The sequence below is a fragment of the Strongylocentrotus purpuratus genome, unplaced genomic scaffold (genome assembly GCF_000002235.5).
Source record: "Strongylocentrotus purpuratus isolate Spur 01 unplaced genomic scaffold, Spur_5.0 spur5_scaffold_21, whole genome shotgun sequence".
NCBI lineage: Eukaryota > Metazoa > Echinodermata > Echinoidea > Camarodonta > Strongylocentrotidae > Strongylocentrotus > Strongylocentrotus purpuratus.
In genome coordinates, this window is record NW_022145607.1 from 14,634,629 (window position 1) to 14,656,793 (window position 22,165).

Here is a 22,165-nt window from a genome sequence, read left to right on the forward strand (position 1 = left end):
CACTGAGTTTTGTCATTTGTCATTGAAAAAAGGCTTTGTGAAACAGGTCCCTGGTCTGTGCAAGCCCGCTGGTGAAAGGGATAGACACTTCTTGCCATGTATTTGCCAGGGGTAGGTTTAAGAAGATGCAGATGTTCTATTATTGTTCCGATTTTGTCAGCGCTGTCTCTTCTCAACTTGCTCTTACTTTGTTATTAGCCTCAAAGACTGAGGCACCTTGGTGGACTTACACTATTTATAGTTCAGTGGGTACATATTTAAGCAATTGCATATATTACCAAACAATTTACAATCCCTGCGTTCTACGACATAAAGAAAGAAGAGTACTGAATGGTAATTCAATTGACGCTAAAACAATTCATCATAATAATTATTCATCATATATCTACATGTATGATTAAAAAGGGTCAGTAATCTTGTTAGTTTTTAAAATATTTGGATATTTTGTGTCTTTCTCTTTATCTAAACGATACACAGACATTTACCCCCCAAATATGTCAATGTTTGGTTTTCCCTGATCAAAAGTCATACATTTATCACGCATTCTCGTATTCTAGTGTAGAAACATGGCGACAAATGACGTCATAATGACGAAGATGAATGACGTAACTAGAGGGGCGGCAGCTCCCGTTTGAGGGTCAACGTACTTTGTCTTCATCTCCACCCATTTCTTCCCCCTTGGTGCTAGCTCAGGTTTGATGACGGTATTGATCTGTTCGTTATAGGTATTGTACCATTCGATCTGAAGAGAGGGAGAGAGGGAGAGAGAAATAAATACGAAAGGTATTGTGATGTCATAAAGATGTGATACGTGACGATAATGTGAGAAGAAGAAAAAAAGGGGGGAAAAGAGAAAGAAAAAAAGAGAAATCATTGACATATTGATAGACTTACACACAAAAACAAAAAGAGAAGATTGAAGAGAAACAAACATTATCAGGATACAGGAAAACAAAAAACAAAACTGGTGTGATAAAGAAAGACAATCTGAAAGAAACATGAGAAATGTAACAAGATCCGACAAAGGCAAAATAAACACAGAGCCACATGAAAATAAAGAAAGCTGAATAGACAGACAGCCTAACCAAAAATGTGAACCAATAATATACTACAGGTATTAGAGTCAAAAGGGGAAAATAAAAAAAATGCAGAGGCAAAGCGAAGGACGGCTGGGACGGAGATAATCGAACAAAAGAGGGGGAAAAGGAAGAGGGGAGGGGGAAATGAATTTGAAAAAGATAACAACCCCTATTGAAAAAAAATGCTGATAAGGATGTTCCATCCCGCAAGTGGTAAATAATTAAATATAATAAACACACCTCCTGAGCCCCCTTCCCCAATCCTCCATATCGGTTATTTTTGTTCTCATTTGCATCTAAACCATCTAGTAAGAATGCCCCCCCCCCCTCTCCATGAAGCAAGTACCCACTGGTTAGTTAGGCAGACAACCAATACAGACAAACCGTGCAAACAGAGAGGCCAAATAGCAAAATAAGTGATGAGTCGACATTAACTCCGACAACAGACTGCTTCTTGGGCTAGCTAAGCGTTATAATTGGGTTTTAGGTTAGGGTTAGAGTTAGGCATAGTGTTGGGGTCCAGATTTGAAGTCAATGTAGGAAACAGACGCCGAGCAATTGCTCTAGGAGCAAAATGTCGTACAACAGAAACATATGCAGGTAGAGAGAGAGAGAGAGAGGAGAGAGAGAGAGAGAGAGAGAGAGAGAGAGAGAGAGAGAGAGAGAGAGAGAGAGAGAGAGAGAGAAAGAAAAAGAAAAGGAGAGAGAGGGAGGGAGACACACAGACAAACAGAGAGACGACAGGGAGAGGGAGAAAGAGATAAGGGTGGCTGTCTTACCTGCTTGGTGGTCATGAGGTTGAAATCGATTAACGTAGGCTCAAGAGGTACCAGGGAGATCATCTCAAATGTCATGTAGGTGTAGTCGTTGAATTTGTGCTGAATAGTAGAATAAAAACATTGATAAATTAACTAGATTAGAGCATTTATGAAGAGGAAAACTAGACATTGCTCTTCAGAAGATAGCAAGAGGGCACTCTTGCTAAGCGACAGCAGGAAATATACGTAAAAGGGAACACGTATCAAAGAGCAAAAAGACACTTATCAACATTACCAAGAGCAATTTATTCTTTTTGAAAGAGGCACTTATCAAAGGTGAAAAGGTGCGTTAATTTAACAAATGGATAAGGAGCACTTATTACAAAAGGAGATGGGGGTATTTATCAAAAGGGAAAAGGGCACTTATTAGACAGAAAAAGGGCATGTGTCAACATTAAAGGGACACTGCTCGCACCTGGAAAGATAATAGTTATGAATTAACTATATTAGAGTAGTTTTTGAATAGTGATATGGATTTGGAAGTCATGATCGTTTGTGAGACCGGTTTGTGACTCATTCCAGTTTTTATCATGTTTCCATTCACGTAGTAATATACAAATACTTAAAACGGCAAAAGGCCTTTATTTTTTGTTTGTATTTCGTAATTCCACAACATTCCAAATTCAATTTTCGTATTTATTCCGTGTTTATTACATTTTCTTGTCCTTTCATTTCTTTTTATATATTTTTCCTTCTTTTGTTTCGTTACCTGATTTTCTTCCCCTCAATGTTTTTTGTCTTTCTTTTCATTACATTCCCTCCCTTTCTTTTTGTGAGTCACCATCTTTTTCCATTTCTTTTCTTTCGCTTCTTTTAATGTTCTTTTCCTTTACTTTCCTTTCCTTTCCGTTCCTTTCAATTCACTTTCTTTCCATTTCTGCCCTTCTTTACCTTTCCTTCTCTTTTTTCTTTATTTTTTGTGTTCTCCTTCTTTCTTAAACTCGAATTTTGTTTCATAATTGAGATGCAGATGTAAATTTGATTTAACGAAGCACTGCTTCACATACCTTTGTCGCGGTCTCTTTGGCAAACATGATATCTTCAATTCGAAGTCCGAATTCTCCATCTTCGTAGTAACCAGGCTCTGAAAGGAGCAAAAGATATTCGAAGAAAAATAACAACAACTTAATTTCTTATAAGTATATAAAACCGATTCAGATGAGTTCAGGTGCCACATTGTAGCCCTCCGTGACACTGAGGATATTTTACTTTCAAATGAATTGAGAGACTTCCCTTACCATGAACAAATAAACAATAAAAAAAATATTAATAGATTAATGGATATTTGGTTCTTCAATGAGTTCCAGGAACATTTCTTTTTACCAAACCATTTTATATAAGGGTATTGCACAACAAAATATACCTAATTTCATAGCTCGATACAAATCATTATTCATTTTCCAGAGGCCTTTAAACTTGGCCCGAATTCACAAAGCAAGGTTTGAGCTCAAACCTCCTTTTGTTTCGCCAAACCTCCTTTTGTGTTTGTAAATAACAAAAGGAGGTTTGGCGAAACAAAAGGAGGTTTGACCTCAAACCTTGGTCTGAGCTCAAACCTTGCTTTGTGAATTCGGGCCTAAAGTCTGTCAAATGTCCATCCACGACAAACTGATCATGCAGACTCAGCCACAGTTATTCAAATGACTCTGCACTGAGCGACTCCAAATCGACGGATGCATGCCTTCTTGCTAATAAGATGTAATTAGCATCCAAAAATTGCAAAAATTCAGTTCTTAAAAGCTTTTAGCATGATGTTATACAGACCTAAGATGGTGAAGAGTTCTTCAAATTCTACTCACCGTCAGAAAAGAACATGTCAATATCAATCGGTTGGTTTCGGGCGTTGTAACCAAGACCAATATTCGCTGGACCTATAATATACATAGAGGATACACACATGAGTACTAAATAACGCCATGCTTTTTTCCTATATTATACCTACCGTCTGAGAAAAACATGTTTTGATGAATAGGTTCATGAGCAGCACTGTAGCCGAGATTAATGCGGCCAGGACCTGGTGGGGGAAAGAAGACATGAAACATGCAATGGACACCAATGAATTTTGCAACATTATGAAAAGCAAGATGAAGGTGTTGGGCCTAGTTTTTGAATGAATTATCTATGTCCTGTGAATGATAAGTATCAGTGATTTGCAGATCTTGTAAACATGCGTGCTCCTTCGTCAATTTCTCCTTGGAAATTTCTTAAACATAACCCTAAAACTAACTTAAAACCTAATTGCAACCCTAACCCTATATTTATGAAGAAATATAGGTTTTTCAATTTTGCAGTTTGGATATTTGGTTGAATGATAAGAGCATTCCCATTCACAATAGTTGTGATTGCCACGGCAAACTTATTGTTATTCATGCAACATGCTCTTCAAATGAGTCATGTAATGAGTCATGCGATTTAAAGGAATAGTTGAGTTCTGTTCCAGAGGGCGCTACACAAAATAATTTTTTGTGAGATAATGAAAAACTGAGTGTCAAATTTGAAAGAACATAATATTTAAATGACAACAGCATCTTTGTTTGATCAAAATCGATTCAGAGACGGCTGAAATATCCATAAATATAACGATTTCGTAACACCACAAATATTAGATATTTTGAAAAATTTGAAAAAACCGTTGAAAAAACGAAATAACGGCTTTTACGTCGTATTTCAGCCAATGCCGATGTAAGCTTTTTTGTTGGCATTTTCGTGTTGCTTATATTACGCACAACCAGCCGGCCCATGTATTCTCATTTTTAATTAAATAATTAATTAACGGTCACCGTGTTTTTTCAAAATGGAGCTGAGTTGGTATGATCGTATTGGGTCTAAAATTACCCGTTCATAGCAATTTTAGGCTCTAAAAGGGCACTAGAAATGTCATAGATAAGAATAAGAGCAATAACCATGCACTTTGAAGGCATTTGCGGTCTGAAAACAGAACTCAACTATCCCTTTAATGAATGGTCAGTCATTTAAATTTCTATCGTTCAACTTTGTTATCAGTGCAAACAAAAATATTCAAATGAGTGACCTGAATAAAGAAAATGAGCGTGCAATTTAAAAGGGTGGGCATTCGAAATACCTTTTCCGTCGTGCGAATTCATTATCCTTGCTTTTTTTTTCTTCTTTAAACGAGTCATTCACATTTAAACTAGGAGCATAACATTTAAGAAATAGGCATTCAAAATCAGATGCCGATTGCCTCGGCACTCTTAAGTCATTCAAATTCATGAACGGGCAAGCTTTTAAATAAGTGCATCCAAGACTAACTATTATGACTATGCGTGTAGGAATACTATGCTCATTCTTTGCCAAATAGCGTTCATGATCACTTCAAACTAATTAGCCCCAAAGGTCCCATATGAACACGATGCAGATGAAATAAAAGACGTTAACAAGAAGAGGGAACCCGAACATGCACATGCCAGTTACAAACACAAATTAGAAAACATGCAAAATGTCATGCAATGGTTTAAAATTGAAACTCCAGAATGTGTAAAAAGAATATTGATGAAAACAAATACATAAATGAACAATCATACTGCCATTGTAAACATCATAAAAGATATGATACGTTTATAAAATATTATATATTTATGGCTATCAAATTATCTATTTTCTGGAAACAGTTTTGAATAGGCTGTTGTGTATTTGACACTTTTTTGCAGCCCAAAGACATGATTTTCTAATGCCAGAACCAAAAGAAATGAGATAAAATGAATTCAATCAAATCTAATCAAATCAAACCAGAACAATTAAAGTCAAGTCAAGTCAAGACAAGTCAAGTCAAATCAAACTAAGACAACTTAAATCAAATTTTATCATATCAAATTAATTCAAATCATGATAACAAATCAAATCACATCACATCAATTCAATTCAATTCAATTCAATTCAAATCAATTCAAATCAAATCATATCAAATCAAATCATATCAAATCAAATCGAATCAATACAAATCAAATCACATCACATCAAATCACATCACATCACATCACATCACATCACATCACATCACATCACATCAAATCAAATCAGATCAATCCAAAACAAATCAAATCAAGACAAGTTAAAATTAAATCAAATCTTACCTTCATGGACATTAAGGAAGTGACCAATACCGTGTCCAGTACCATGGCGGTAGTCCAGACCTCCCTCCCATAGGGGTTGACGGGCATGGGTGTCAAGTGCACGACCTTAGTGGATGATTAATAATAATAATAATAATAATAATAATAATAATAATAATAATAATAATAATAATAATAATAATAATAACAATAATAATAATGATAGTGTGTATGTCCATTTGTATAGCGCAGCTACTATATGAATATACTGCATTATACAACGTATTACATTATTACCATGCCATAATGAGCCACTAAAGCATTCAAGGAATTTCTTCCTACCGGGTAACCAATTACTTCACCTGGGTGGAGAGTGGCAAATATAGATGAATGTCTTGCCAAAGGACATTTGTGCCGTGGCGGGCTTCGAGCCACTAACTATGTGATCAAAGTCAGGTGACGTAACCACTAGACCACGACATCTCTACAAAATGAACCATAATTATATAGGATTTAAGGCAGTATTGGAGAATTATCGTATGATAATACAACTGCAGTCTAGAAGTTTATCTTGACTTCTCAAGCTCAATGAGCATCCACGGATTTGAGATTAAACTCAAGTCTGATGTTATGGTCGCTTTGTATATCTTAACTGGTCAATTATTTGTTGTATGTAGTCGAAGTAGAATAATCATATGCCAATAACATTTGGATTGCACAAATTGACATACTAAGAATCGAATGAAATAGGCAGTGGTTTGGGAAATACCGAGATTGAAGCACGGTGATTGAATTACATATTCTCCTCCTTATCGTAACTTTAATGTCAAAATTGATGTAGGGAATAAACAAAAATGGCACATTTGTCATGACGTCACAGACATTTTGGGCCAAAGTACCAGTAATTTTGAATTTAATCAATAAGCTGTTCCTTATGGCATTGTAATTATGATTTTAGAGATGAAAGTTAACAGCTGAACATAGATTGGCGGTGTTGCATTAATGCAAAGTCGGGTAGCACTGGATCTAATTGTAAAGCACATCAGATAGAGGTTCAATCTGGGCACTGTTTCACAAATCTTCCTATCAATAAAAAAAAAAGCTAAATTTCTCTGACTTATTTGCTCTCAACCTATCAAATGCATTTATCTAATTAGCTTATAACAGTGATTGCAATTTGTTATTGATAACAAGATTATGAAACAAGTTTATGAAACAAGTCCCTGGATGCAGAACTCTTTTAATGCCAACTTACCATACACCCCCGTCCTGAAAGTAGCCAAGACCAAATCAGTATGACCCATGAGTACCCTCGTATAGGCTTCCTACAACATCATTAAATGATGATAAGGAGACAAAAGATCAAATATGATCAAATCAGCGTATAAACTTTAATATCATTCAAAGAAAGAAATAGTACAAAAGAATATGCAATATATACGTTTATATAGCAGTACATAGGCGTCAACAAGACCACGAAGTACAAGAGAATGAGGTATTACAAAAAGTTGCTGTATTATAATCTAATTGATCCAAGAATGAAAACATTTAACCCTAAAAAGGCCGGGCTATTTGAGGTCTTAGTACGGCCGGGGGGGGGCATTATCCCCCCCCCCCTCCTTAAGTTCTCGGCCGTGAAACGGCCGATCTCCGCAAAAATGTGCACGCATGTCAAGTGAAGTGTATAGAATAATATGATAATTCCAATTTTTTGGAAAATTCATTCATTTGCATATTTATGGTAATTTATGCAAATAAGGTCATAAAATCACATTTTTACCCATAAATCATATATTATTCATATTTAAGCATTCTTTTTTTACCACATATATTCATTAGACCATTTGGAATAATAATACGACAAAATTTTGTCGAAGAGCCGGCTTATTCCTTATGTTATCTGTTGTTTTGATAATTTCTTATGTATTTCATTGTTTTTGTATTAAACTTATGTATTTTTGTTGTTTTTGTTGTTTTATTTCATTTCTTACTACTATTTTGACCCCAAAACAACCACCTAAACTTTAAACAAGACCCAATAACCAATGTTTGATCTATTTTTAGGAAAAATGACATTTGTTTTGTACACAAATCACAAAAATGAGCGATTTTCGGGTTGACATGCAAAGACAAAAGATCACGTGACCTTGTAACTGTAGGTCCGATTTTCATTTTTTTTTTTTGTTGAAAGATGCGCAAGACTCGAAAGAAAAAAGTCAGCGAGAGGCCGGGCGCCATCCATATGCGTTCCTGAACAATCAGGAAAATCGTGGAAGGGGGGGGGGGGGGCAAAATGCCCCCCCCCCCCTGGCCTTATTAGGGTTCAAGGTAAAGACCAGTATTGGAAACTCCCCAATTTCAAAAAATGAAATGGAAGCTCTCATTACCAATCATGTGAAAGAATATGTTTTGACTAATACATGATGATAAAAAATTTGCCGGGAAACCGCCTACTAATTCATATATTTGGTAAATTTGTTTCTCTCATGGTCTGTGAGAGATATAGGGTAGTCCCATATACATCTTTCTGTGTATAGTGCTTGTAACTTTACGAAGAATGGGCCAAATTTCTTATCATTTTGATGATTCCAAAACCTTGCAGATGATAGATGCTAGATGATCAACCTTTTCTGATCGATTCCACAACGTTTCTTTCACAATGCAATCGCATGACCATAACTGGTCTTTACCTTTAAACCAATGCTCGAAAAAGGTCTTACGGATCATATCTCAAAGCCTAGTTTCTGCCAACGATTAGTGATAATCAAACACGAGTTCCCGTTTCGCACCATACAAAATAAAATGCATCTTTTCCCAATATGATACCGCTTAAAATAGAAATCATTCTGCCAAGGAAGTATTTTTAACTCACCTTCATAAAATCTGTTGGTTCTCCAAAGTGGAAAGAACGTGTGATGTCACAGGTTCCCTGACTGCAAAGAAGGTGAATAAAAAAGATTGAAACTATCAGCATCTACAAGCCTTTCACCGGAGCATCGCTGTAGGGGTGTAGAGTTGGGAGTCGCCCCTTCTAGGTATTACGTAGGCAATTCGTATGTAATTCGCAAATCTTTCTCCAAATAATTGCAATTGCAATTGCTTACGGTCATTTTTTATTAAATATACACACCTATCTTGTTAACAAATTTGGTCCAAGCACCCCCTTCCCCCTATTTGCAAATGGTGATGCCTTGTGACGCTCAGACTGCCCATGACGTCTATTCAACAGTTCTTCCTCTAAATAATATTAGTACAATGACCTAACAAAAACAATTTTAATATCAGATAAGATGTCTCGGTTCCATGACACATTCTCCGCCGACGATTGCTCCGCCGACAAATGCTCCGCAAAAAGCGACAATTGCTCCGCGACATTTGCTCCGCGACATTTGCTCCGACGTCAAATGCTCCGCCGACAGTTGCTCCGCCGACAATTGCTCCGCCGACATTTGCTCCGCCGACAATTGCTCCGCCGACAATTGCTCCGCCGACATTTGCTCCGACGGCAATTGCTCCGCCGACAATTGCTCCGCCGACAATTGCTCCGCCGACATTTGCTCCGCCGACAATTGCTCCGCCGACAATTGCTCCGCCGACATTTGCTCCGACGTCAATTGCTCCGCCGACAATTGCTCCGCCGACAATTGCTCCGCCGACAATTGCTCCGCTGACAATTGCTCCGCCCCCAAAGTACCCCGTTGAAGACAAATGCTTCCTTTTGCAGGGGAAAACATAGGAAGAAAGGAAAAGAAAAGGAAAGAAAAGGACAAGAAAACATGAAAAAGAAATGGTCAAGAAAAAAGAAAAAGAAAAGGCTAAAGACAAGGGAAAAGGGACACAAAATAGAATATAGGAAAATTAATGACGGTAAATCTTGCCGACGCGACGTCGGGACACGTCGGGGAAAAACTAGAAATAAAATGGAGTATGAAATATATACATGCTCGTGAAATAATAATTAGTGATTAAGGCAGATGGATTTCAGTTTTTATATGAAAAGGATGAAAATTCGCTTGCTCGCTACCCTTTTTATGTTCGTAATACATTTTGTACATCAGTGATTAACAAGCGATGCTGGTCTCGCAGATGCTTTTTAATATGAAATGGCAAGCCAAGAATTTCGACCATTCGTTAACCTCGCTCGCCAACAAGGAATAAACAATAAATCCTAGAATAATACTTGCCCATTTGATTCAAATTAAGGGGCGTAATGTAGAAAATCATATTCAAGATTATAACCTATGATTTTTGCCTTCCTTGTTTGCCAAATTAACAAATCAAAAACAAACAAAAAATACCCCCTTAAAGATACTATTTCCCTTTTGCAGCCAACATCAAATGCTGTAGAAATTTGCAGGGAATATAAATATGTCATGTTTGTCCTATCTGTGAAAGTTAAACTGATATTCAAATTATGAAGGAAACCTGTTTATTTGCTAGACTTCACTGTTAGACACGATTGAGTGACAAACTGGGTTTGTTTCTTCTTTGGTAATAACATACATAACAGGAGCTGTAAAGGGTAAATGAGTCATGAGCATTTGTCTACATCAATAACCCACTTCTTGTAAGGGCCAAAATTAAACTGATTGAATCTTGGCGCAGCATAAAACATATGACCATTCGGTACGATGGTCTGAAAATCAGACTATTAATTACTGGCTGTATAGCTCTTAAGTCGATTCGACAACTAATAGTCGTTCTTTTCCCACTTAAAGGTATTTTCAAGCCCCCCCCCCTTTTTTTTTTATAGGGAAGTTCTAAATTAGTATTTACTTTTAAATGCCGTTGGAATTTAACCTTTTCATTTTGTTGGCCTGCAAATGGGACATAGTACCTTTAAATGTGTTTGTGCCCTCCCTTTCAAGGGACAAGAAGACACAGTTACTTAAGTAAAAAAAAAATATGCCTATAATTATTATCAAAAGAGAAGTGCAAAAGAACTTGCTCACATGCTACGCTAACTCGCGATTATAATTGTTAACATATTCATTTGACGAATGTGCAGCTCATAAACGTCAGACGAAGAATGGCGGAAGGCAGGTAGATGCTATTCAATATAAAATAAGCTTATAACTGCCCGCTCGCTAAAAATGAAATTGACATCGCCTTAACTATGAATGTGCCCGACCCGTCCTGCAGCAAGAAAACTCTGTTTGATACTCATTATTGTTGACAATAATTCTTTGGTTGAACGCTCGCTCTTCATTTTATGGTATAAACGTGCCCTCTTAATCAAGGAGGGAAATTAAGCAGGAAGATGTTATTCAATATTAATGATAAGCCTATACATTTTTAGCTCTCTCTCGCTATATATACCATCGCTTACCAAAAGGGAACAAATATAACCTTAAATGATATTGTGCTCGAGAAGAAAAAAAAAATCACTATTTTGTTGAAAGAAGTTCTACTAAAGGTTGAACAAAGTTTATATGTTACTTAAAGTTTCTGCACTTGCTCCCAAACCCCCCTCAAAAAAGGATTGCGTCTTTCGCAAAGGTTTATCACTTTTTTTTTTCCATCGGTGTCATCTGATCGGGTAATTAAAACACATTCCCCTTCTCAGAATGCTGGCTACGGCCCTGAATAACAGCAACAAAACAAATCACACGAAACAAAAAATACCCATGAAAGAAATATTGTCGGCGGAGCAAATATCGGCGGAGCAATTGTCGGCGGAGCAAATGTCGGCGGAGCAATTGTCGGCGGAGCAATTGGCGGCGGAGCAATTGTCGGCGGAGCAAATGTCGGCGGAGCAATTGTCGGCGGAGCAAATGTCGGCGGAGCAAATGTCGGCGGAGCAATTGTCGGCGGAGCAAATGTCGGCGGAGCAAATGTCGGCGGAGCATTTGTCACCGAAGTAATCGTCGCCGGAGCATGTGTCGGGTTACCGATGTCTCTACTTCATCGAGTTTTCACAAGTCTGGGGAACATTTTGTGAAGAAGCAGAGCGGCCGAGCAATGACGTGTATGTGTTTGGGGGGGGGGGGTGTGGGTTGGGGGGGGGGGCTGTTCCCTGCCTGTTGATGTCCCTGGATTTACTTACAGGTATTGTCCACCAGAATCAAGTAGGAAGATTCCTTGGTTTGTGATTGGTACATTAGTCTCATTAGATGACCTGTAAGGGAGGTAGAAAACAAACCAACCTATAATCTTGGAAAATAAAAAAACAGGAGGCACAATTATTTCCCCTATATCCACAGGGTTCTTTATTTAGAAATCTCATATAACAGTAACAAATAAATGTTAATATTTATATACACAATGGTGAAAAGAATGATCACCACGGCCAAAAAAAATTGGTACAGAGAAATACAAAAATGACAAAATGAAAATGTTGGTACATGTGATCTATCCGTTTCTTTCTTATTACTATATCTTATTATTTTTTATTCTGGACTCCACACATTCAAATGGGACTACGTGTCTACGTCTGTGTATTCGATTCCAGCTGAAGAGTTTGTAATCTCGCAATTGTTTGAAAATATTTGAAACTATAATACCTTTGAACAATTGAAACAATTTGATGTTTATTAATATGTGAGGTTTAAGGGGGTACTTTAAAGAGGGACGAAAGAGGGGCGAGAGAATGGAAGGGGGGTAATATTGGACAACGATATAAGGCCACGATTGCGGTGAAAGGAAAAGACAAAATATTAAACAGACAAGGGAAATACAAAAATCTAACAAATGTCTTATGATTGCATCAGTGAATCCATGGTATAATTTTGTTCTTACGTATAATGAATAACGGCTCCGTTCGCCCCAAATGATGAGATCGTTCCAAAACTGAGACCCTTGTTGGTTGGGTGAACGCTGAAACAAATAAAAAAGTAAATTAGTGATGTATAATTAATTAATCCATTCCTTGTCTCATGAGACATCTATGCATTCCACATAAAAAAGTTTTAAAATAAGGTATTAAATTACACCTTAACCAGACCGACTACGAACCGACGCCAGGCCATAGGGTGTAATGTAATCGTTTGACCGATCTGTTGTCGGCCAGATGTCGGTTTTATCGGTGTGACTTGGTTATTACAAAACCATGTACCAAAATACATTGAATTTACAATAGGCCGACACTATTAAGTGCAACCCAAATAATTGTTGCAAATGTTCATATTAGTAATGTTCGGTTACATTATTATCAGCTTTGTTTTAATTCGGAGGGATTATATTCAAATTTCACTCTATGCAAAATATAGGATTAATTTTGTCGTCATAACTAATGTGTTTTTTAAGGTTTTGTGTATGCAAAATGGTATTAAATTTGAGAAATAAAGACATGAATGTACCTTCTGAATTCTACTGCCTTTTCTTCAACGATGAGCTCACTGAGAACGCTTTTATCTCCCACTGCGGGATCCTGTTGTAAATTGTAATAAAACGAAATGAACACATCAAGAATGCAATATAGTAAAATAATAGTATAGTCCGGTGCACATTACACGACCCGATTCTTGAAGATGGCAATTTCATTATTACGTTGTTGAATTTTTTTTATAGCTTTTGCTGATTTGTTGATTTTATTGATCACATAACAAATCACATTTTCGATTTTTAAGATTTAACATGTTTACATAATTCTTCCAAAATCAGATCGCAGTCGGCTCCCCCTCTCTCTCCTTCCTTCCCCATCGCACATCGAGTGATTAACAACCACCACCAAAATATTTTTATGAAGAGAGAAATAGGAAATGATGGAGATCAGGCGAGAAAAATGACGCTTGGGCTACCTCCCGCACCATTTTCCGAGAAAAACCGGTGCCCACCCATTATATTCCCATGCCTGCCCCCTTACACTTTATGGACAGAGTAAACCTGATGGAATTCAGGTTTTCTAGGTTCTTTTTACTACAGCCCAGGACAATCAACACAGTTAGAACGGTGTTTAAAACATCACTGTTTTAAAGAATGTTGTTTAAAAACGTAAACAACGTTGTTCAAAATCGTAAAATCAGTGCTCAATTGGCTTAAACAACTATCTATTGAATTTTTTTTAAATTTTAAATAAACAGTGTTGTTTAAAAAGTCCCGGGGAAAAAATCACGTGAAAGATTTAACCAATCATGATTTCGCGTCGTTGATATTTTCTCGATACGCGATTGCAATTTGCGCGCACACATGCGATATGCACAAAGTAGGTACATAGTACATGCATGCAATCATGCAGTGCTAGTGTGCAGTGCAAGTGCTAGTGCAGTGCAGACGAAAACGACGGAACAAGGGCAAGGCGACGACTCGGTTCTTCTCGGCTTCGCCGATGGGGTTTAGGTAAAGTTATAGAGACATGTTGTCTGTCACTGTTAAATGAATATGATGAACAAATGTTGAAGTAAATTGGCAACAAGCTCTACATGTTACAGTGTAATCTTTGTGATTATTGCAGGAGTGGTTCCAGTAGGTCATTTCACAAATTCAATCAACCAGATAATAACCATTAAACAATTCTGTTTAAAAATTAAGCAACTTCTTTTAAACAACCCAGTTGTGTAGTAATATTGAATAAACAACAGTTGCTTTAATGTAAACATTATTGTTTAACATAATACACAACTTGCTTTAAACAACCGAGTTGTGCAATTTTATTACTAAACAACTGTTGTTTAAAAGTTTTTCTAATTCAACTAAGTGTTCAAAACGTAAACAACTTCAAGTTGTTTAATTTTTAAACAACAGTTGAGCGATTCACCTGTTAACTTGTGGTTGTTTAAAATTTTAAACAACTTGTTTAATTTTTTTCTAACAGTGAAGAGTGTCAGAATAAATTTCGAAATATACTTACGTCTAAGCCATCCATGGTCTCCTGCAACCATCCACCAAGCTCACACAGAGAAATAGAATCAAGACGCTGTAAAAAGAAGAAGATTGGTCGAGTGATTGGTTAATTGGTTAGTCTGGATTATTTTGTTTGGTTCTAGGACAATTACCCCCTGGGCTATCACCCCCGGAGAATTACCCCCCGGAAAACTACCCCAAAGGACAATTATCCCCTGGAATATTACCCCCCGGAGAATCACCCCCCCCCCGAGGACAACTACCCCCCAAGGACAATTACCCCCCGGAAAATTACCCCCCGAGGACAATTACCCCCCCCCCCCCCCGAGGACAACTACCCTCGTGGACAATCAGGATTCAATAGCAAAAGACGATCTGACACATTGAGAGATGGCTACCCCGATGGCTACGAGCCCATAAGACCCCCTGCATGAACCCATATTCTTTCAAATACTATATCACATCGTGTTCCTCATTACTACACATTTCCCTTTTATTATAATTTATGCAACGCCACTGCAGTTGCTAATTTCCACGAAGGATGTAAGTTTTAGGTAATTGTCCAGCGCTTTTCAAAATGCATAGAAAAACAATTCTCTGGAGGAGCGTTATTTTAACTTTTTGTTAGTCACGGTACCCTCTTTAGAAATGAAAAGTTTCTCCCGAATCCCAAAGTCTTTACAGATTATTGATTTTGCATGGCTCTCGTCAAGGGCTATGCACACACGTATGGGCATATTTAAGAATAAAAAGGAGAAGACATTTTCAAACTGGTAAAAAATTAGTTTGTAATCGACACACTTGAAACTTTTTAAAGTACTGTATGCGGGCACCTTGCCGCCAAATGTACATAAATACAAAGTGATATATTCGGTCATGATCTTGATACACGAATTTGAGGATATTCCTCATATTCGGGCCTCTCGTTGCCTTTATTTGCCTTGCTGTCAAAATATTATCAGCGAGCGAGGAAGGAAAACTCTTTAGTATCTTCAAAATTGTATTTTCTTATGTAATTACATATTTTAACCGTTTCTGGTATTTGATTTTTTTTTTAAATCAACGTTTTCCAAATCATTTTCTTGCGGCACCCCGGTTGAAAAACGCTGTGCTGGCGTTACAAAATCAAATGAGATGAATTATCAGAGAGCGGATATTTATTTTCTTTTGACATGGCACTGTACATATAACTTGAAGGCAATTTCTATTTCTAAATAATTTAACGTACACGAAAACGTATTACACTTCAGCATGACAACAAAACTAATAGATAACGTGAAGAAAACCTTAATTATGGATCATGGCATGGATGAGGGCCCATTATACATAACAAAGACAAATACACGGTCAGCTGATTAAAAAAGTTACCGAGAATGCCTAAAGGAAATCTTACATCCTAATTTCTTTGTTGTGCCATTGATGGTGAGAGAGGCTGTAACGCGTACTCATCTGCGCGCAATGATTTGTTCAATTTCTAAGAAATGTAATTTCTGTTCTTTACAGGGGAATTGGGCAACCTCCACCCCCCCCCCATATGGAATTGAATAATTTGGAAAGACTGAAATGAACTTCATAAATAACAAAGAAAAAGAAAGTTTATGCAATTTTCTGTAAATAGCAATTTGGAGAGAAGCTTGCGTTATACGTCACAGTGTTTTAAATTCCTCGGGGTGATTGTCATTGGGGGTAGTTGTCCTCCGGGGGTTATTGTCCTGGGGGGGGGGGGGAAGTTGTCCTCGAAAGGGGGAGGGGTAGTTGTCCTCGGGGGTAATTTTCCTCGGGGGTAGTTTTCCTGGGGGATAGTTGTCCTCGAGGGTAATAATAATAATAATAACGTTTTATTTACCCAGGGTAGCCACTTCAGTTATGAAACTGCTTTTCCAGCGGGCCCGGCATAACATAATATGTTATTACTGCCCTTCTCCAATCTAATAGGCTGAGCGCCTAGCTAGAAGGCAGAAGGTCCCATTGTTGGCTTTGGTATGACTCGGCCGGGGTTCGAACTCACGACCTCCCGTTCATGAGGTGGGCGCTCTAACCACTGAGCCACCATTCCCAGTAGTGTCCATGGGGGGTAATCGTCCTCGGGGGTAGTTGTCCTCGGGGAGTAATTGTCCTCGGGGGTAATTGTCCTCGGGGATAGTTGTCCTCGAGGGGTAATTCTCCGGGGGGGGGGGGGGGGTAATCGCCCTACGGGGGTAGTTTTCCGGGGGGTAATTGTCCTGATACGATTTTGTTTAATGGCTGGTTGAGTGATTGGTTGGTTTGATCATTGATTGGTTGGTTGCTTGATTGGTTGGTTTTAGTGATTGCATAAAAGGTTGATTGACTGACTATTTATTGATTAATTGATTGATCGATCGATTGATCGAGTGATTGATCCTTTGTTTGGTTGGTTGGTTGGTTGGTTGGTTCACTGAGTGATTGAGCGATTGCTTAATAGGTTGATTGACTGACTATTTATTAATTAATTGATTGATCGATTGATTGATTGGTTGGTTGATTGTCTGACTGATTGATTGATCGGTTCTTTGTATACTTGGTTGTTTGGTTGGTTGATTGATTGGGATTTTAAACAACAAAAATGCTTGTTAAAACACTATTTAGTTTGTTTCGTTCTTGTTTTGTTGTTCTATGTTTAAATAACATCAATAATATCGATAATTTAGGAGCGCTAAAAGCAAAAAGTACCATAGGGTTAGGGTAACAGAATGTGAACAAGATATATAAATCACACGAAGTTACTTAGATTTAAGGGATCTTATGAAAGAGCCGACACAGGATAATTCTTTGATGGAAAGTGGAATATTGTTCCCTGTTTTCGAAGCAGCCGCTATGAAACGTTTAACGGTAAATGAGATTCTGGATTTGGGGATAATTAGCTTATATTTGTCAGTAATGTCGTTGAGCGAAAATGTTGTTTAATTTAGCTTTTGGTCTGTCTTACATGTGCTTCCTTCATTCCAGCCACTTCGACCGGGTTCTTCTGTGACTTGATAAGGAGGATGGGTGACGCCTTAATGTAAGCCTTGTCCTGAAACACACCAATAAAAAAAAGATGGAACTTATTATGGGATAGAAACAAAGTTGATAGGATAATTATAGTAATACAAGTTGCAATTCATATAACGCCCTTCCACTAGAGAATATGCGCTTCGAGATCCCGTCCATGATTGATTGTTTGAATAAACAATCAGTGACACCGTGAATTCAATGGAAGCACATAATTTGAGATTTGATATTTTGATTTGATTTGGTTTCTGCATCTTTTTGTTCTTTCATCATACATTTTCATGAACATAATATGGTTTGATACAATATTTTAAGTGTGTATTATTGTATACAGATGATAAACAAAATTAAACAAATATATTGAACGCATAATTAATATACATTAGATGCAGGAGGGCTACAGAAATAAGCAAAGTAGCTTGACGTACCCGCAGCCCTCAACTTAGATATGTTTGAAACTCTGTTTGGTGATGATTTCATTTGAGGAGGGATCCTGTTCCAGAGTTCACATACGATACATTCTACTCCCTCTCATTAATACACTTTCCATCCCCTCTCTAAGTGCAGACGAGTGTAAATCCACTCTTTTAGGAGTATTATTATTATCATTTTACTATTAAACATATTATTATTATAAATATTATCATTTTTTTGTATTACTATTATTATTATTCTCAATAATGATTATTAGTTTTGTTTAAATAATTATTATTACTCTCATTATCTTACCTCTGGAATCGAGGTGTAGATGAAATAATTTGAAATGTCGCTAAACCAGATCTTTTCGTTGTCACCATTAGCTAAGGTAGGCAGCTCCGTGGCAAATAGATCGTAGTCCTTTACAGTTGCACATACTGTAGGGCAAACACAGTGCAACAGAAGGATGTCAAATTGTCATTAAAACATAACACGGGTGCTGTTTGAAATTAAGAAGGAACTTGTTAGTATCCAGGTACATCAAATGACACATTATCTAAACGAAAGGAACCTTTTGGAACCCTACGAAAAAAAAATATTCGTGCTTATCAAGGTAGTCCTTCTAAAAAGTGGTAACTAATTATCTAACTAACTAACTATCTAACCAACCAGCTAACTAACTTAAAAAAAGAAAAAATCTATAAAGAAATGTATAATTTTGGAGCAAAAATGGTACAGGAATAGACAACTTTCATTGGCTGGGGTAATCATAGCATGAAGTACCAACCTTCAAAAGAGATTGCCAAGTTTAATTCTGTAAATAAGAGAGGGGATCACACGGTGCGTTGTAAGGTAAATTTGTAACTTTGTTTTACTTTGCTTCAGTTCCAGCAACCATATTATTATTAAAGACGTACTCCGTAATCCGAACAAGATTTTACATGTTTTTTTTTTTAACAAATGGGTTGTAAAGAGCCCTTGAGGTGATTTGCCGAAAGGCTCCGCGATCATGTTACATGGGTCTGTTCTAGGTTAACAATATATAACGGTCACCCAGGGAGGTATTTCGAGTGAGAGTATCCCACACAAAAAAAAATAAAATAAAAATAAAAATGAGGGAAAAATGGAAAAGAAAAAAAATGAAATTAAAAAAAAAATTCCTCTTCAAGTCTTACTGTCAGTGCCGCAACTGTCAATGTTCAAGTGTGTCCGGATCGCATCGACGGCATCAATTCTTCCAGCTTTGTCATAAGCGTAGAGCCTACAAAACAAATGTTGATTAAAAACGTGACATACATGTATAACATACTTTTTGTTTTAAAGCTTATCAACACTAGTGTGGCTAGGAGGGATTAGACCACACAGCAAGGTCACTGACAGTTGGCTATCTCGTCAACTCAGCTCTCAAATAACATAAGAAATATAGGATCATGGGGGACCAACAGGCACCGATTATGGAAGTTTTCTATATAGAGGGAGCAAGTAGCTACAAGTAGGACAGTGGGGCTTTAAAGTAACATGAGCGCAGAGAATGAACCGGCCCTATTTTTACTACAACTATTCTGAAGAAGAAACAAAAGAGTAGCTATCTCTGTTTTTATCTATTTCTCTCTCACTCTCTCTGTCTCTCTTTCTTATTTTCTCGTTTTATCTCTTTGTTATGCAAAGCCATATCAGGACAATTATCCCCGGAAAACTACCCCCCCCCCTTCCAAGAACATGGGGGTAATTTTCCTCGGGGGTGGTTGTCCACGGGGACCGGTAATTTTCCACGGGTGATTTTCCGTGGGGGGGGGGGGGGGGGGGGGGGGGGGGGGGTAATTGTCCTTGGGGGAATTTTCCCTCTGGTAATTGTCCGGGAGGTGATTGCCCAGGGGGTAATAGAACCGACATTTTGCAGGTGCAATGAAATAAACACAAATTGTCAACTTTGTGATGTATCTTGCAAGGTCCCCTTCTAGTGGCCTATACTAAAAAACTTTAAAAAATCTATATTTTCCCTGAATTTTTTTCCCAATCATACCTTTACTCTAAACATAATGCAACTATGTTTTCGTACAACCCTTGTATTAAAATATCTATTCTGCCATTAAACAAAATAAGAAAATGAAAGGTTATGAATTGATATGTACTGAGTAAATTGGAGAGGAGCTCGCAATATACGTCACAGTGTTGCCAATTTGTTTTTCACTGATGACAATTTCAACAATTTCATAAGTTTCCTATTTTTAATCGGAAATTTCTCAAACTTTCACTAATAATACTATTTAATACTATTCGCTATTGTAGTAATTGACGTAGGGTTATGTTACCGTTATAGTTTTCATTGGTAGAATTTATTTATTATATGAATATAACCATATTTTCCTTTTAGCATTAAAAAAAATGATAATACATTTACTTACATGACGTCATTCAATCCAACGACGGCGTATGCAATGAACATAGGATTGTAGGGAATATCCTCCCCACGCATGTTGAATAGCCCTAGAGAAAGACAAAAAAGGTAGGAAAAAATCAAGAGAGGATATAAAGAGCCTGGGATGCAAAAATACGTCATTAAAAAGTTCGGAAACTTTGGTGTTGAAGAGGAAACATGTACCTCACTATTCACCCTCTGTAAATGTAAGAGAGTGGAAATCCATTCTTTTAGGGGTCATATAAAAATCATTTTGTTGTGGAATGCAAATCCACGCCAAAAAATTGTTGAATGCTATGTACAAAGAATAAATTCAAACCGCTATTTAGGTCGGAGTGGATTCCACTATAGTTTGGAGTGGAGTCAAGTCCAACTCCTTTAACAGAATCTTTTTCCACTCCTCCCTAAAGTCGCGAAAAATTTGGTGGCAAAATTTCACTTAAAATTTGTGTGAAAGAGTGTGAAAGAGGATGTCATTCAAGACACATTTTTGCAAAGATTCCCATCCCCCCCCCCCCCAAAAAAAAAAAAAAAATAAATAAATAAAAAAAAAAAAAAAAAAAATACATAATTCGGATTTTCTGTTGTACGCAGAAAACCTTAAATTTGTATTATTTCGTCAATATTTGACTTCAAGCACATTTGTTTTGAAATTCCTTGCAGAAATGTGTCTTCAATGAAACCCTTTATTACATTCATGATACAATTTAAGTGAAATTTGGCCATCAATTTTGGGGGCTCCCAACATTTTAAAGGGGCTTTAAATTGACCTGCCACTTTCAAAAGAACCCTTAAAACATACTTCTTCCCTTAGTGATATAATATGATTCAACTATTTTATGAGTTTTATATTTCTCTCCACATTCTGTTATTTTGTAAGGGCTTTGGTCCATTTTGTTGATAGCGCCCTTAAAAGGCGGTTACGAATTAAGTGTGGCATTTGTGTAAGAACAACAACGAAAACTTTGTTGGCATTGAATAATAGGAAGAAATTAAATTGAGAGAATCCGTTCGCATTCCTAACACCATGTTTACATGTCGGTTTCTTTCTTTAAACAAGCTCAGTGGGCGTCAACAAAAAATGACATGGATGTACATAAAATAGCATTGAATTTGATATTGCCATTTGCCCTTGGGGATGCTTTAAGGATTACACGATCACGAAGACTTTCGAAAAATCAAGTCAGCGGTGATTTCCATACCTAATTGTACATCACATGATCATATAAATTATATTCAGATTACGTAATACTTTATTGTATTGTTGACATTCCGAAATGAATTGGACGAGGCTTTGGAAAACGGTTTAATAAGTCGACTTTTTGAAAGTCTTTGAGATAATGGGGCATATCATGTAAATGTGGATAGATGTGATTACTTACAAGCGACTTCATCAAGTTTGGGGACGATGAGTTTAGTAACTTCAGCTCTAGCCATCTCTGCCCTGATATCCGTTATCTTACTTTCCCACGATTTCCCTGAAACACATAAAGAAAGACATGACAGTTTAGATATGAAGTACCTACATTAATGAGATATTAAAGAGTAGTTTTACAACCCAACATATTT

General features: G+C 37.1%; 1 protein-coding gene across 2 annotated transcripts in view; it reads right to left on the reverse strand.

Annotated features, from left to right (window-relative positions):
• LOC105444576 (xaa-Pro aminopeptidase 1-like) overlaps positions 1-22,165 on the reverse strand; it is a 28,618-nt gene continuing 6,453 nt past the window's right edge. Inside the window, exons 7-22 of one of the 2 annotated variants that reach the window (XM_030995337.1) lie at positions 21,979-22,074; positions 20,583-20,664; positions 19,353-19,438; positions 18,490-18,614; positions 17,696-17,782; positions 14,756-14,821; positions 13,266-13,336; positions 12,706-12,783; positions 12,014-12,085; positions 8,840-8,900; positions 7,223-7,292; positions 5,989-6,093; positions 3,697-3,768; positions 2,905-2,981; positions 1,859-1,957; positions 1-742 (exon numbers count right to left, since the gene is read on the reverse strand). In XM_030995337.1, coding sequence (XP_030851197.1) covers positions 554-742; positions 1,859-1,957; positions 2,905-2,981; positions 3,697-3,768; positions 5,989-6,093; positions 7,223-7,292; positions 8,840-8,900; positions 12,014-12,085; positions 12,706-12,783; positions 13,266-13,336; positions 14,756-14,821; positions 17,696-17,782; positions 18,490-18,614; positions 19,353-19,438; positions 20,583-20,664; positions 21,979-22,074 — 1,436 coding nt within the window. In that variant the 3' untranslated portion in view covers positions 1-553. Of the gene's footprint in view, positions 743-1,858; positions 1,958-2,904; positions 2,982-3,696; positions 3,769-3,839; positions 3,912-5,988; positions 6,094-7,222; positions 7,293-8,839; positions 8,901-12,013; positions 12,086-12,705; positions 12,784-13,265; positions 13,337-14,755; positions 14,822-17,695; positions 17,783-18,489; positions 18,615-19,352; positions 19,439-20,582; positions 20,665-21,978; positions 22,075-22,165 lie in introns of both variants that reach the window. The other variant, XM_030995338.1, reaches the window with a different exon arrangement.